The sequence below is a fragment of the Prionailurus viverrinus genome, chromosome B1 (genome assembly GCF_022837055.1).
Source record: "Prionailurus viverrinus isolate Anna chromosome B1, UM_Priviv_1.0, whole genome shotgun sequence".
Lineage (NCBI taxonomy): Eukaryota > Metazoa > Chordata > Mammalia > Carnivora > Felidae > Prionailurus > Prionailurus viverrinus.
Window position 1 is genome coordinate 62,434,226 of NC_062564.1, and position 14,812 is coordinate 62,449,037.

The window sequence follows — 14,812 nt, forward strand, 5'->3', positions numbered from 1 at the left end:
TATTTAATCTAAAACGCCTTCTTTACCATAATTTCACCCATAGCAATTTCCAATATACAAGGTGGGATTCCAAAACAGAAATTGAAAATACATTTCCCACTGACTTACAATGCTCCTGTGAAAGAAGAAAAATATGGTGATTTGATTCATAGTGTTTTAGGTCGAGAATAATTCTGGATGCTCAGATGAATAAATAACTAAATATATGCACACAGAACTAGGTGTGGAATGACAGTGTAATATGTGTAGTTTATAAAAAAGTGGTTTAAGGATGTCTAGGTATTAGCCTCTAATGTAGCTCAGGTGATGCCATTTTTCTTGTATATGGCTTTTGTTTTTTTTTATTTCTAATTAGTGTGCTGCTTTTAAAATCTGACCACCAAAATTTCTACTTATTGTCTCAAGAAAAAGTTTCACCATCTATAGAGAAGCGACACCTCTCTCTGAACCACAGACAGTAATCAAGTAATCTCAAACCTGCTACTCCTTACCTTTGCCTCAGACTGGGGAACCAAAGCACCATTGGAAGTTGCCTATAAGATAATCTATCATGACATCCAAGAAGATGTCCTCTCCACAGCAGTCTTTACTTAACATTGAAATAATTTAAAAATGTAAAGTCATATTACGTCTCTTCTGAATAGTCTCCAATGGTTCTATGACAAATTGCGTCAATGTTCAAAAACATTCATTACCCCTCACTGGAAGATAATTATACTTCCTTATACCATTGATGTTGAGTTTGGTTATGTGACTTGCTCAGGATAATGTCATGTGAGCACAAACTGTGTAAATTCTGAGAGAATCTTTAATTTTTTTTTATGTTTATTTTTAAGAGTGAGAGAGACAAGAGTGTCAGCAAGGGAGGAGCAGAGAGAGTAGACACAGAATCTGAAGCAGGCTCCAAGTTCTGAGCTGTCAGCACAGACCCTGGTGCAGGCTTGAACTCACGGAACCTGAGATCATGACCAGAGCCAAAGTCAGATGCTTAACCATCTGAGCCACCCAGGTGCCCCCAGAGAGAATCTTTAATAGTCAACATGGTTGTCAATACTGTCTCTGTTTGATCTGCCACAATTGCAATGTTCTAAAAAGAGGTTTCGCCATCATACTGAACATTAAAGTGATAACTCTGGAGTGAGACACAGCCAACCAGTGATGGACATGCAATATAAATAAGGAATCAATATCTGTATCCAATATCCTTATAAATAAGGAATCAATACGTTACTCTAAGCTACTGAGGTTTAAGGGTTATGTATTACAATGACATAAGTTGTTTCAGCTGATTAATAAAGCTCAGAGGAAAATCTAAAGTACCATACTTACAAATAACTGTAAAGATCCTACATGGTCTTCACACATAAATGTCTTACCATATGGATCCCATCTCTTCTTACTATCCCTGTAACTCACTCTACCTGAGCCATGTGGTCTCCTTGCTGTGCCTTGAGCATACAGACAAGCTCTTGCCTTAAAGCCTTTTTACTTATTTCCTCTGTCAGGAACTCTATTCTCCCAGGCAGCATACAAGTTGTTTCACCTGCTTTTTCAAGTTTTTGTGCAAATGCCTTTCCATACCATTTACATGGCTTTTCTTTCTGTCCCTAGAATTTACGGTCTATTAATACATTTTATATTTCATTTATTTTCATGGTTTTTTCTGACGCCTTATCCTAGAACATAAGCTATTTGTGGGCAGACAACTTACACGTTTTACACACTGATATCTCTAGCGCCTAAAATATAGTCAGGCTATAGATAGTACAGCTCCATAGATACCTAGAACACACTGGTAATTGCAAGAGCTTGGGGTGGGAAGTAGTGGGTGGGTCAAATGAGTGAAAGGGGTTAAAAGGTACAAACTTCCAGTTACAAGATAAATAAGTCCTGCAAGTGTAATGTATAGCATGGTCACTGAAGTTAGTAATACTCTATCACATACTACAAAGTTGCTAAGAAAGCAAATCTAAAAGTTCTCATCGGGAAAATAAAAATGTTGCAACTATGTGAGGTGATGTCTGTTACCTAAATTTATTGTGGGAATCATTTCAAAAAATTTTTAATGTTTATTTATTTTTTAGAGAGAGAGAGAGTGCAAGCAGGGGCGGGGCAGAGAGAAAGGGAGACACAGAATCTGAAGCAGGCTCCAAGGCTCTGAGCTGTCAGCACAGAGCCTGATGTGGGGCTTGAACTCACAAACCATGAGATCATGACCTGAGCTGAAGTTGGATGCTTAACCAACTGAGCCACCCAGGCGACCCGTGTGGGAATCATTTCACAACATATGCATATATCAACACTTCATGGTAGACACATTAAACTAATACAATGTTCTATGTTATTTACATTATAATCAAACTGGGAAAAGATCATTTTCAAAATAAATAAATTAATAAATTAATAAATACTGCTACAAGAACAGGTCTTGTTAAGTGCAGAAGGGAGCTAAGACTCTGGTGGTTATCACAGAGTACCCAAAGCAGGGGTGAGGATGTTTATGGCCAGGGGTTAAACATAATCTTCCCCCAATACCTCCGTCAACCTGGCTCTCCACTTTTTCCATTCATGTGATTCTATACATTATGTAGTAATCCAATGAGTTGTTGTTTTCTGCTTACGTTAACCAGTCCCTATTGTTTGCAAGCAGGAATCCTGGCTGGCACCCCTCTTCTGTCAAACTGTAACTTCCTTGCAGAGAAAAACACCTCATGTTCAATTTTATAGTCCGCCATTTGGGACAATAAGTGGCACAAAATGAAAATGCTGTAGGTAAGGATATAAGTGACTACTGCCATAATCTGAATAACCAAACTGACCAAAGCTAAAGACAATTTAAAACATAAAATCTAAAAAAAATAAAAATAAAAATAAATAAGTAACTAAGTTAACCCTAAGCTTATTTGTTTGGTTAGCTGTTTTTAAGGAATCATTAACATTTAGCAGGTAGGAAAACAGTAAGATTGTTCAAGAAACTATCTAGTAGAATAAGAGAGGTAATATAAAATAGAGGATATTCATGGGTTAAATACCTAAATCTGAGACCTGAAACCATAAAATTCCTAGAGGAGAACACAGGCAGTAATCTCTTTGACGCTGGCTGTAGAAACTTCCTTCTAAATAGGTTTACTGAGGCAAGGGAAACAAAAGCAAAAGCAAACTACTGGGACTACATCAAAATAAGAAGCTTCTGCGCAGCAAAGGAAACAGTCAATAAAACTGAAAGGCAACCTACTGAATGGGAGAAGATATTTGCAAATGACATATCTGATAAAGGGACAGTATCCAAAATATGTAAAGAATGTATCAAACTCAACACCACAAAAAACAAATGATCCAATTAAAAATGGACAAGTGTGCACTGACTGATGAATATATAAAGAAGATGTGGTATATATATACAATGGAATACTCTTCAGCCATAAAAAACAATGAAATCTTGCCATTTGCAATGACCTGAATGGAGCTAGGGAGTATTATGCTAAGTGAAAAAAGTCAATCAGAGAAAGACAAATACCGTATGACTTCACTTCATATGTGGAATTTAGGAAACAAATGAGCAAAAGGATAAAAAGAGAAAGACAGAGACAAAGTTAAGAAACAGACTCTTGGGGCACCTAGGTAGCTCAGTCTGTTGAGCATCTGACTTTGGCTCAGGTCATTCATGATCTCATGGTTTGTGGCTTCGAGCCCTGCGTGGGGCTCTGTGCTGACATCTGAGAGCCTGGAGCCTGCTTCAGATTCTGTGTCTCCCTCTCTGCCCCTCCCCTGCTCATGCTCTGTCTCTCTCTGTCTCTCAAAAATAAATATTTTTTTAAAAAAATTTTAAACAAACAGACTCTTAACTATAGTGAACAAACTGATAGTTACCAGAGAGGAGGAGAGTAGGGGATGGGCTAAAGAGGTAATGGGGATTAATGAGTGCACTTGTTGACATGAGCACCACACGATGTATAGAATTGTTGAATTGCTGTATTGTACACCTGAAACTAATATAAGACTGTAAAAAATTTAAAAGTTGTGCTTAAAAAATAGAGGATATTCAGCAATATAAGGTTGTATAGTAGACAAAAGTAATATATAAATTTCTGCCTTACAAAGAAATAAATCAAACCAGTTGTTATAAAATAATCATTTTGCTAATAATTAATAATCTTGTGAAATAAACAAATGCCACTGATGACAATAAATATTCACTTAAAAAGTATTTATTGTTAAGTTTAAACGTTTTGCCAACATAGGAAGAGAGAGTTAAAGCATACGTCCCATTGAAGACAGATCAAAGATATCATATACTAAAAAGTTCTGAACTTTACCTTTTGTTTTTTAAAAACTTTATTATTTTCCCACTTACCAAAGATGTGATATGGAATTAGGCACCCAATAAATATTTAGTGAAAAAAAGCTGATTCTAGCAAAATAAGAGGGGAAATAGAACGTGCTAAATAGTACAAGTTGTTCCACATTTAATAATTCTTCTATTAATATGAGGACATTATTTTAGCTTCTATTTTTATTGTTTTATTTTATATTTTTAATATTTATTTATTTATGTATTTATTTTGAATGAGAAAGCACTGAGAGAGTGCAAGCGGGAGAGGGGCAGAGAGAGAGAGAGAGAGAGAGAGGGAGAGAGAATCCAAAGCAGGCTCCATGCTTTGCACAGATGCCCCACACAGAACTCCATCTCACCCCAATGACCTGAGCCCATATCAAGAGGCAGGCGCCTAACCAACTGAGCCACCCCGGAGCCCCCTGTTGTTTTGTTAAAAACTACAATAGCAAGGTGCCTGGGTAGCTCAGTCAGTTAAGCCTCTGACTCTTGATTTCAGCTCAAGTCATGATCTCATCATTCATGAGACTGAGCCCTGCATTGGGCTCTGCGCTGACAGAGTGAAGCCTGCTTGGGATTTTCTCTCTCTCTCTCTCTCTCTCTCTCTCTCTCTCTCTCTCTCTCTCCCTCTGCCTCTCCCCTGCTTATACTCTTTGTCTCAAAAGAAATAAATAAACATTAAAAAGAAAAAACTACAATAGCTACAAGTTGCCTTAGTGGGTAAGCTTAGTGGGTAAGTAAAATGAAAAAAGTGATATGAAGTGGTAAGATGTGTTTGCCTACCATTTTAAAGCCAGAAATAGAACGGTCAATGTTGCCATCAGTATCAGTGGCCCTACTTTACAGCCTCTCCGTACTCAATGGAGAGTTACACTAGATATTATTAAATTTGATGCCCTATGTGCAACAGCTTTTATGATATAAAAGACACAGTACTAAAGTCCAATAGGAGTGTTATGTGTTTGACTTGACATATATCTGACTGCAGTGGCCCTCAGTATGTTGTGTAATTACCAACAACCAAACTCTTTAATAATTTTGATTAATATCTATGAGATTTAAATACAGCATCATCAGAGAAAAATCTCCTTAATGATGAAATAACTGTTTCATGAAATTATGGCCAATAGTGGTAGTTCCAAATGAAATTTAGAAGTCACAAAATGGTCAGAATGGTTAACAAGCCAATGATCGATTCCTATAAAATGTATCAATCTTCCCATCACTGAAAATGTAAAAAGGGAAACTGAGTATCAAAACAAATGATCAAATGCAATATTACTACCAAAACAGTCAAAATTATATGCATATGTAAATACTCAAAATTTAATTCCAAGAGTGTAAATACAGATTTAAAGATCTGAGGGCAATTCACACCTTCAGTATGCATTTCTCTAAAGTCATTACAGTAATCATTAAAGTGCATGCTCTACAATACGTCTTTAAATCCTTACATAATTTTATTTTAGGATTACATTGAATGTGCTTTAGCTGATGCATAAATTGTCAGGATTTTCTCGATCACCTATCTGTAAAGCAACATGCTGGGTGCCCCAAGGGACACAGAGATAAGCTACCAGCCCTCAGCACTGATGAAGGCAGACCTATGAACCAATGGTGGGAATGTAACTATTATAGCTGTGGGTAGAGCAATGACCCACTGAGGGCAGCTCAGAAATGGGTGACAAAGAAATATGTGAATGATTTCCACTGATAAAAATGGAAACAAAGGCAGTCCAAGCAATCAGAAAAGCACAAGCAAAAAACATGAAGAAATGACAGTGAATAGCAAAAATAGTTTAGCAGAATAAAACAAGTAAAATGAAAAAATTTTTTTTAAAAAAAGCCAAATTAATGAAAGAACATGAGTGGAACTATGAATTTGTTACAAACAGAAATTTATCAATAAAATAATGTATGCCAGTGCTTTGTTTGTATTTGTTTTACAAAATTGAAAGGTGGTAAAGAAAAAAGAAAGATGTATTGATCTAAATACATTATGTATTTAGAAATATGTAAGCTGAGCTATATCCATTCCTATTAGATAACCAGAAGGAAGGAAGGACAGTCTAGATTTGGATCTTTTAAATATTAAATAGATATAAAGAACTAGGAGGCATTCCAAATGTAACCAAAACCTGTCAAGCTAAAATTAGAGTAATTTGGAAGAAAACATTACCTGAATAAGTCAAAACTAAAAAATTATAGCATTTTCCAAAACTGTACAGAAAAAAATAATGTACTATTTTGACCCCTAGATAGAGCCAAAACTAAAACTGATTACTTAAAAAATAATTTTTAATGTTTATTTATTTTTGAGAGAGAGACAGAGACAGAGCGCAAGCTAGAGAGAAGCAGAGAGAGAGGAAGACACAGAATCCGAAGCAGGCTCCAGGCTCTGAGCTGTCAGCACAGAGCCCGATGCAGGGCTCAAACCCACAAACCATGAGATCATGACCTGAGCCAAAGTCAGACACTTAACTGCCTGAACCACCCAGGCACCCCTAAAATTTATTACTTTTTAAGTGAGGTTAAATGTTGTAGGAATACATGATAGAAAAATCCTCCCCCAGTACCTAGTGGGGGATCACATAATCCTCCCCCAGTACCTCCAGATCCTCCAGATCACGTAATCCTCCCCCAGTACCTAGTGAAATATACATTCCCTCCTCCCAAATTATATGTGATCGGGCAAGGACTATTTCCTCCAAAGGAATTAAGCATTTTTACTTCCTCATTGTAAACTATACTAGAGGGTATTCAGATAGTTATAGCTGACTAAAGAACATCCCTCTGTATAGAAGGATTCTAGCTAATAAGTGTAGACGGGATCAAAGGAAAGAACCAATTAGAGCATCACTCTTTTGCAATGATGAGAACTTTTACAATGGAGGGACTTGGCTGTCAGTGCTGGATTCCACTGCTCAACAGCAGCATCACTGACGTGGTAGACCCAGAGCGCGTGCCTCCTGACGGGATGCAATGTAAAGCAGACGGCAAACCCTAGCAAGTGTTCTCAGCAAGCACCCATTCCATTTAATCAAATGTTCGAATGTGGAAGCAGAGGGGAGAGAAGCTCGAAACCTCTCACAGTAAACCGTCTTTAAAGGACACAGCACTGCTTGGGGAGCTGCTATTAATGTCACTTGGCTACATTCTAGGATTTGTGCAGAGACGTGGTGGCAGAAGAAGCTGCAGATGGAAGCTGTGGTAAGTTCATGGCATTCTTTAAATGTTATATCAAGGGATTTGGATCTTATTCGCAGGCTAACATTTCTGGGATACTAATGCGTGTTCTTCACTTTTGAAAGAGGGGCATGGGTGCTCTCGTGTTTCAAGAAGTTTAAAAAACACTGGGTTCTACATTCTCTTCAATTGGTTGAATATTCATAGCGCTCCTTAGCACATTGCTGCAGAAATACCTACTGAAATGTAACACAGCATTTCACAACTTACGGAACAGTTGTTTTGGAGAGTATTCGTTACCCGCCTGTAAGGAGAAAATCTAGAAAACGCCACTGTCCGAGGAAGCACTGAAACACCTCAAAAAGTGTGGTATCTTGCTCAGTCCAGCATTTTTTGAAGATAATTCTAGTGGCAGGAAGTTGGTGAAGGAACACAGGAGAGCGTTCGGAATAGATCAGGTGTGGCACGACAAAGAGATAAATATGCACTGAGGTACTGACATAGGCTAGAGGTGGAAATCAACAGACACGGTGAATATCAATGTAATCTTACTGCATAGGTTTTAGACGGAGCACAAGAGAATCACCAGACAATATTACCAGTTTCCAATTCAGATGAGTGGGATGTTGGCCATACCACTGTTACAGTTGCAACACAAAGAAAAGTAGTTGACCTGGTGGAGAAATACACTTGGGGTAGGTGTATGATCAAAGTGTGTGATCAGAGAATATATTTATTTAAAATATAATATTTTCTTGGGGCACCTGGGTGGTTCAGTCGGTTGAGCGTCCGACTTCGGCTCGGGTCATGATCTTGCACTCTGTGAGTTCAAGCTCCCTATTGGGCTCTGTGCTGACAGCTCAGGGCCTGGAGCCTGCTTGGGATTCTGTGTGTCCCTCTCTCTCTTCCCCTCCCCCACTCACACACCATCTCTCTCCCCAAAATAATAAACATTAAAAAAAATTTAATCTATTTTCTTATGTAAAATTCACACTTTCTCATGGGCAAAATGCTAATCAAATATTGAGACATGAATCCTACTTATGGATATCTCCCCCCCACCCCCCAAGTCTACACTTGCTTAAGTCATTCCCTGGTTCCACTTACCCACAAGGTCTATACGTGAATACAATGTAACTCTCTTCATCACTTCTTTCGATAAAAGTCACACACGTGTGCTTTTCCCAATGCCTCATGGCTTGCTTGAACATGGCTCGCTGGCTGCCTGGAAAAATGGCAGGATGTTAATAAAAGAGTGTGTGTCTTAAGCAGTAGGGCTACATGTTGGCCCCTTCGTCCTGAGTCTGCATGGGCAGTTCAGATGCCATCACGCTCACTAACCAACAGAGATGAGCCTGGAGCACCACAAGCGAGCGCTCTTAAGAATGGACACTCCCCTTACAATCAGAGATTTGAACTCAATGCCTTAATACATGTGTACAAGACTCTATAAACCGGACATACACTCTACCTGACAGTGGAAGAGAAATCAGCTTCCAGACATGAGCACATTTGAAGCTCAGTTTAAAAACCAGAACAGTACTTTCAACCTTTAGAGCTCAACACTAAAGACATTTTTCAATTCCAAAAACATTCTAAACTAACAAGCAAGGTGACTGGATTCTCATGACTATTTCTCATGCTTGATTTAATACTATGTATTATGTATTAATTATATATATATATATATATATATATATATATATAAAACTCTGCAAAAATACACACTTAATCTGTATGATAATATTTCTTCATAAAAATTAACACTCTGGGAATATCTTACCAGTGAAGTTGCCTCCTATAACATAAGGAATAACACCTCCGGGCCATATTCTTTCTGTTCTCGATGTAGCAGCTCTGGGAACTCGATTTTTCTCATTTTGCCCTGAGAATTTTAGAGGTACTTTTCCCTTCACTGTGTTGTTTTGCTCCAAGCCTGCAGTGACATTTAAAACATTCTGTGAAACAGAAGTCCTTGGTCAGGGAATCATTTCCTCTTAAAAGACTGAAGTTAAAATGTCTTATTTACATATTTGTGTAAATATGCCTAAAGTCAATGCATTAAAGAACTTCATTTACCTTACATACTTGAAAAACATTAAAATATTTAAGCGTTTCACGTCAAAATCCTATTTCTTAATGATGCTCTCTTAGCAACTTTAATGAATTCTCATACAACAGTCTACAACAGATAGAAGTCAGGCAGACTTGTAGGCCACAAAAAAAACCTGTTTCCTGTATTCTAATACTAGAGCACTGCCAATTCACCACCAGACGATAAAATAAATGTTGTTTAAAAAGTCACAAGATATTCGAAACTCCTCTTAACTCTTGCTAAATCCTTCATTCTTTTAAATCAGGATTGATATTCTATCGTATGGCCTAAAATTATGAAGATTGCATTACAGAGAGGATAAATGAAATAATGTTGAGCTAGATATGGTCTCGGCCTCCTGGAATGCCAGTAGATCTCTGTTCAAATTTCCTCTGGATTCACATCCAGATGACCTAGCATTATTTAGAGATCAGTACACAACGTGAACAAGCCAACATAAAATGCAACCTACTCCTAGAGAAGCTTTTGAGTCTGTAGTCATTAATTTTCTTGGTGGCCTTTCAAAATATTTAAAAAACGAGCCCCGCATCAGGCTCTGGGCGGATGGCTCGGAGCCTGGAGCCTGTTTCCGATTCTGTGTCTCCCTCTCTCTCTGCCCCTCCCCCGTTCATGCTCTGTCTCTCTCTGTCCCAAAAATAAATAAAAATGTTGAAAAAAAAAAATTAAAAAAATAAATAAATAAATAAAAATAAAAAAAATATTTAAAAAAAATTTTTTTTATGTTTGTTTATTTTTGAGAGAGAGGGAGAGACAGAGCATGAGTGGGGAAGGGAAATAAAGAGAGGGAGACACATAATCTGAAGCAGGCTCCAGGCTCTGAGCTGTCAGCAGAGAGCCCGACATGGGGCTCAAACTCACAAACTGTGAGATCATGACTTGAGCTGAAGTCGGACGCTTAACCGACTGAGCCACCCAGGTGCCCCAAAGTATTTTTGTTACTGTTTTTGTTTTTCCTAAATCTTCATTATTATTCATTCTTATTCATCTACTACCATTGACACAAATAACCCACTGGTTTATACTTCAGACACAACAGTGAAAGTATGCCCCTATTCCCGTGTCCCTAACAGGTCTAGTTTGCTTGGGAAAATTATCGCTTGGAAGTGTGTACTATCAATTACTTAATTAACAATTCATCAATTTAAAAAAACATTAGGATATAAACTTTGAACAGAAAACTCTTCTAAAAACTCTAAAATATACGAACAGTGTTTAACAAATTCAATACTAGAAGTATTAACTAATTATGAGACCAGAAGGCTGTTTTTCTATGTATGTTTTTGGAAGGATCAAACATTCTCAACTATTTTCTTAATCTAACAAATCAGTTTCTCAATTTACTTTAAGTGCAATTTATTTCAAAACAAACATTTTTTGTTAGATTAAACATTTTTTGATTTGATTAAAACTGATGTAGTTCCATGCTTGATAAAAACACCTTAGTGTGATAACCATTGCACCAAAAATAAATATCAACCGTAAAATAACCCCCAAATGCATCTTATAATAAGGAGAAGCTGAATATAAGTTAAAAAAACATTTCAACTTTACATTCTATTCATTAAATTTAAGTCCCAACTTAAGTTCTAAGAAACTTACATTAAACATCAGCTAACAAAAATGATACAGGACTTTTTCTCAGCCTATACCCTTTACATGCTTTGCATATTAATGGCAAACTGAACTGCTATTAGTATAATATTTACTGTACATCAAGTCAAGCGTCTGCAACTTTAAACATTGATATACCAGAGCCAATTCTTCTTATCCTGTCTATAAGCTGGTAGAGAGCCCCTCGTTTCTTTGACATACTATGGTCTCCAAATCCACCTTAGGAATAAAAGAAAACAGTTAAGTTAAACTCATTGTATTTTAAAACTCTTGCAAATAAACCATAGCAACAGGCTACATTGGTTTCTCTTTGGACATCTTTTTTTTCATGGGGTCTTAGAGTGTTAGAGTCATGAATACCCATAAATCTTAGGAGAGTGTAAACATTCTACAAACACAATTTTGGTAGCTGAAATCAAGGGGGTGAGGGTGATCCAGAGAGCAATCTAAATGACTTTATTTGGACATCATGGCAATTGAGTCATCTATTGATAATTCAGAACATTTTTCTTCACTGTGACCTTGACATCACATAGTGTTATATAGGATGACAGCAAGCTGTTCTGCCCTGTTGACTGCATTCCAGCTATGTCTCCAATGTAAACTGAATATTTTCAGAAGTCAAATCAGCCATTGGAAATAAAAACATTAGAAAAGCAAATGTATAGTGCAAGTCTTGCTCCAAGGCTGTGATCAATTTTGAAAACATTTTTAAAAGCATGTTATACTTTATAATATGTTCACATAAAACTAGAAAATTAGTTTTGATAATTTATAAAAAACAGTAACACAGAATTAGAAAAACATCACAGGAATCCAAAAGGATGTTCAGCAGCAAAATGCATTCCGTTATGCTATGTAATTGGCAACACTTATAAAAATAGATGTAAAGAATTTTATAGCTCAAAAGGTAGAAGAAGAGGTCAGGATAAGGAAATATGTCCTTTTGCAGTTTTACCAACTAGAAAAAGGCTAGAAAAGGTAGATTTCCTGTCATCAAGTCAGAAACCAGAGCATTTAAGGAAAACCCAAGTCCTATGATTTTCATTCCAGGGCTTTACTAAAATGCTCTCCTAATTTTATCTCCTATTTTCCTTTTTTGTTTAATTTTCAATACACAAATAACAAAAAGTCAGCACTGAGCAAACAATATAACCACTAATGATATCTGAACAAGTGCAGATGAATTCATATCACCAGAGTATGGTTCATGAGTCTCTTTAGGCTAAGACGATGAAAGGGCCAGAAACCCATAAAGACAACCAACTGTTCTTGGACCTTGAACTATTTCTTTCCAATACCTTTTCCCCCTTTGAAATTAATACCAAAACTTATTTACCTAGATTAAAGCTAATAAAAACAAAAATAATAACAAAAACCATTACATTATATAAGCCTCTTGGAGGAAAAAATCAATTAAGTCCTTATAAGGCAAATAAGTTCGAGTGCTTGTTCACTGACTAATAACCTGCTTGATTATTTGCATTACACAGTCACATTTTTGCTGTGCTACTTGAGAAAAATTTTTGAAATTTTTTCATTGAACATTCTAGAAAGATGAGGTAATATTTGAATGTATTCATTCCTAAGTAGTTATAAGAAACATTTTTGAAGAATGGAATTTATATGTTTGAAATGATGATTTTGTAACAATTATAACTTCATATTAGACAGGCCTGAAACACATATAAATAGGTTTAGAAGAAGGTTAATTATGAGGAAAAAAAAGTGTCTTTAGTTATAAAATTATAAGGATAAGAGTAATTATAAAACTTTACAAAAACAATGCCTCAAGACTACTAACAGCAATGATGTTCCTCATATTTAGCAATTTTTAAAAATTTTTATAGAAATCAAAATTGCAAAAAATTCTGTGTAGGCAGTTCATTAAAATAGAAAAAAAAAGAAATTGATAAAATAAGTGGTTATTTCTCACATATTCTAAAAACAAACTAAGTATATATTATGGGAAAGACAATACAGTTTGAAAGAAGAAAATAAGAAATACAGTTAATTTGATCTCCTCACTTGTAAAAATATTAGTATAGCCATCCCTCATAGGGTTATTATGCAGATTCAAAAGGTTAATATCTGAAAAGCACTTAAATCAGGCCTGAGACATGGTAAACATTACAAAATGTTTGTTAAATTAATAAAATTAAAACTATTAACAAAATATAAATTTGCAAATAGGCTCATTTATGTTTAAGAAATGGAAGTTGATCAGCAGGACATGAAAAGTGATTGAAAGAGTACTTTTAGCATTTCAAAAGTATCTTTTCTGCAAAATGAACACAAATTCAATCAAATAATCAACCATACCTGTGGTATGTCCAAGTCCAAAGGGATTCTGTGTAAGGTCAATTGTCCTATCAATTTGAAAGATACTTAAGTCTTCATCATCTAAGGCAATATCACCCCAAAACACAGCTAAAAAAGAAAAGTTCAATTAAAATGAAATACTTCAGAGCAAAGTCAATGCAAACAAAGCTAATCAGAAAATTTTGAGAAAATTATGGAAATGTGGTTCCCAGATAGATATTTCAGAAAGTACTTATAACTGAATAGAATATTGAACCTGTAATAGTATAATATGAGCCACTTATAAAAGGATATGACCCACATTTCCTTACTTTAATGTTTGAGGGAGGGGAGGGAGTAAGTCATTTCTCTGAACCAAATGGTCACTAATTTATGGGGGATCTTAGGAAAGAGTTCAGCACTCATGGCTCATTTGCAAATAAATGAAAGTGTGTTTGAATTTGCAGTGGATGCCTGTGACCAAAAGCAGGTCTTCACAGCCAGGTAGCAGGAGAGGTAGTAGTAACTAAATATTTTACTGTCACAGCACCTTACTCATCACACTTGTATACAATTATGATACACTTTCTCTAAATATGGCATTGCCTCTGAGTTTCTGTGAAATGTATAAATAAATACTGAAGTCAGTTCATTGGCTTAGTCAATGTTAGTTGAAGTGACTAAGTCACTTCACTGACTTAGTCAATGACTAGGTGCTACACCTTTGATCTTTCATATTAAATAAAACATTGTCCAAATTTTCAGGAGCTTCAAAATCATTGACCCAAATCCTGAAAACACGCTATCTTTTATATCCAGTCTTTTATACTGCTTAATAAAATAAAGCTCTACAAACCATTGTGGGAAAAAATGAGATAATTTCTTTAAAATCAGTATATGAATTTCTCTTTTAAAGTCAGAAATATACATCAACAAAAAATGTATATTTGAGTCCAAAGCTAAACTAATCAATCTCTTAGTGCTGCCAGATGTCAAAATATAATAACTTTAAGAAACACAGCAAATATAGAGAATAATCATGAGATTAAAACATTGACAAATGCCCTGGAAGTTGTGGGATATTGTTTCTTGATACAGGCTTACAAATTTTCTTTTCTAAAATTTACTTCAAATGTTTCTTTTGCAAAACCAAATGGGAAAGGGGGAAAATACATTAGAACTTTAGGAAGTGGAAAAAATCCTCCATACGTTTCCAATCACTGTCTTTTAGTAGATTAAAACTTAATACTTACGACTTTTCACTA

The 14,812-nt window shown here is 35.9% G+C and overlaps 1 protein-coding gene across 1 annotated transcript in view; it reads right to left on the reverse strand.

Annotated features, from left to right (window-relative positions):
- The window catches only part of TLL1 (tolloid like 1), a 213,543-nt gene that overhangs the window by 112,660 nt on the left and 86,071 nt on the right, over positions 1–14,812 (reverse strand). The window contains exons 2-5 of the mRNA XM_047857627.1: positions 13,569–13,676; positions 11,385–11,465; positions 9,303–9,455; positions 8,627–8,744 (exon numbers count right to left, since the gene is read on the reverse strand). Of these exons, the coding sequence (XP_047713583.1) occupies positions 8,627–8,744; positions 9,303–9,455; positions 11,385–11,465; positions 13,569–13,676 (460 nt within the window). The remainder of the gene's footprint in view (positions 1–8,626; positions 8,745–9,302; positions 9,456–11,384; positions 11,466–13,568; positions 13,677–14,812) is intronic.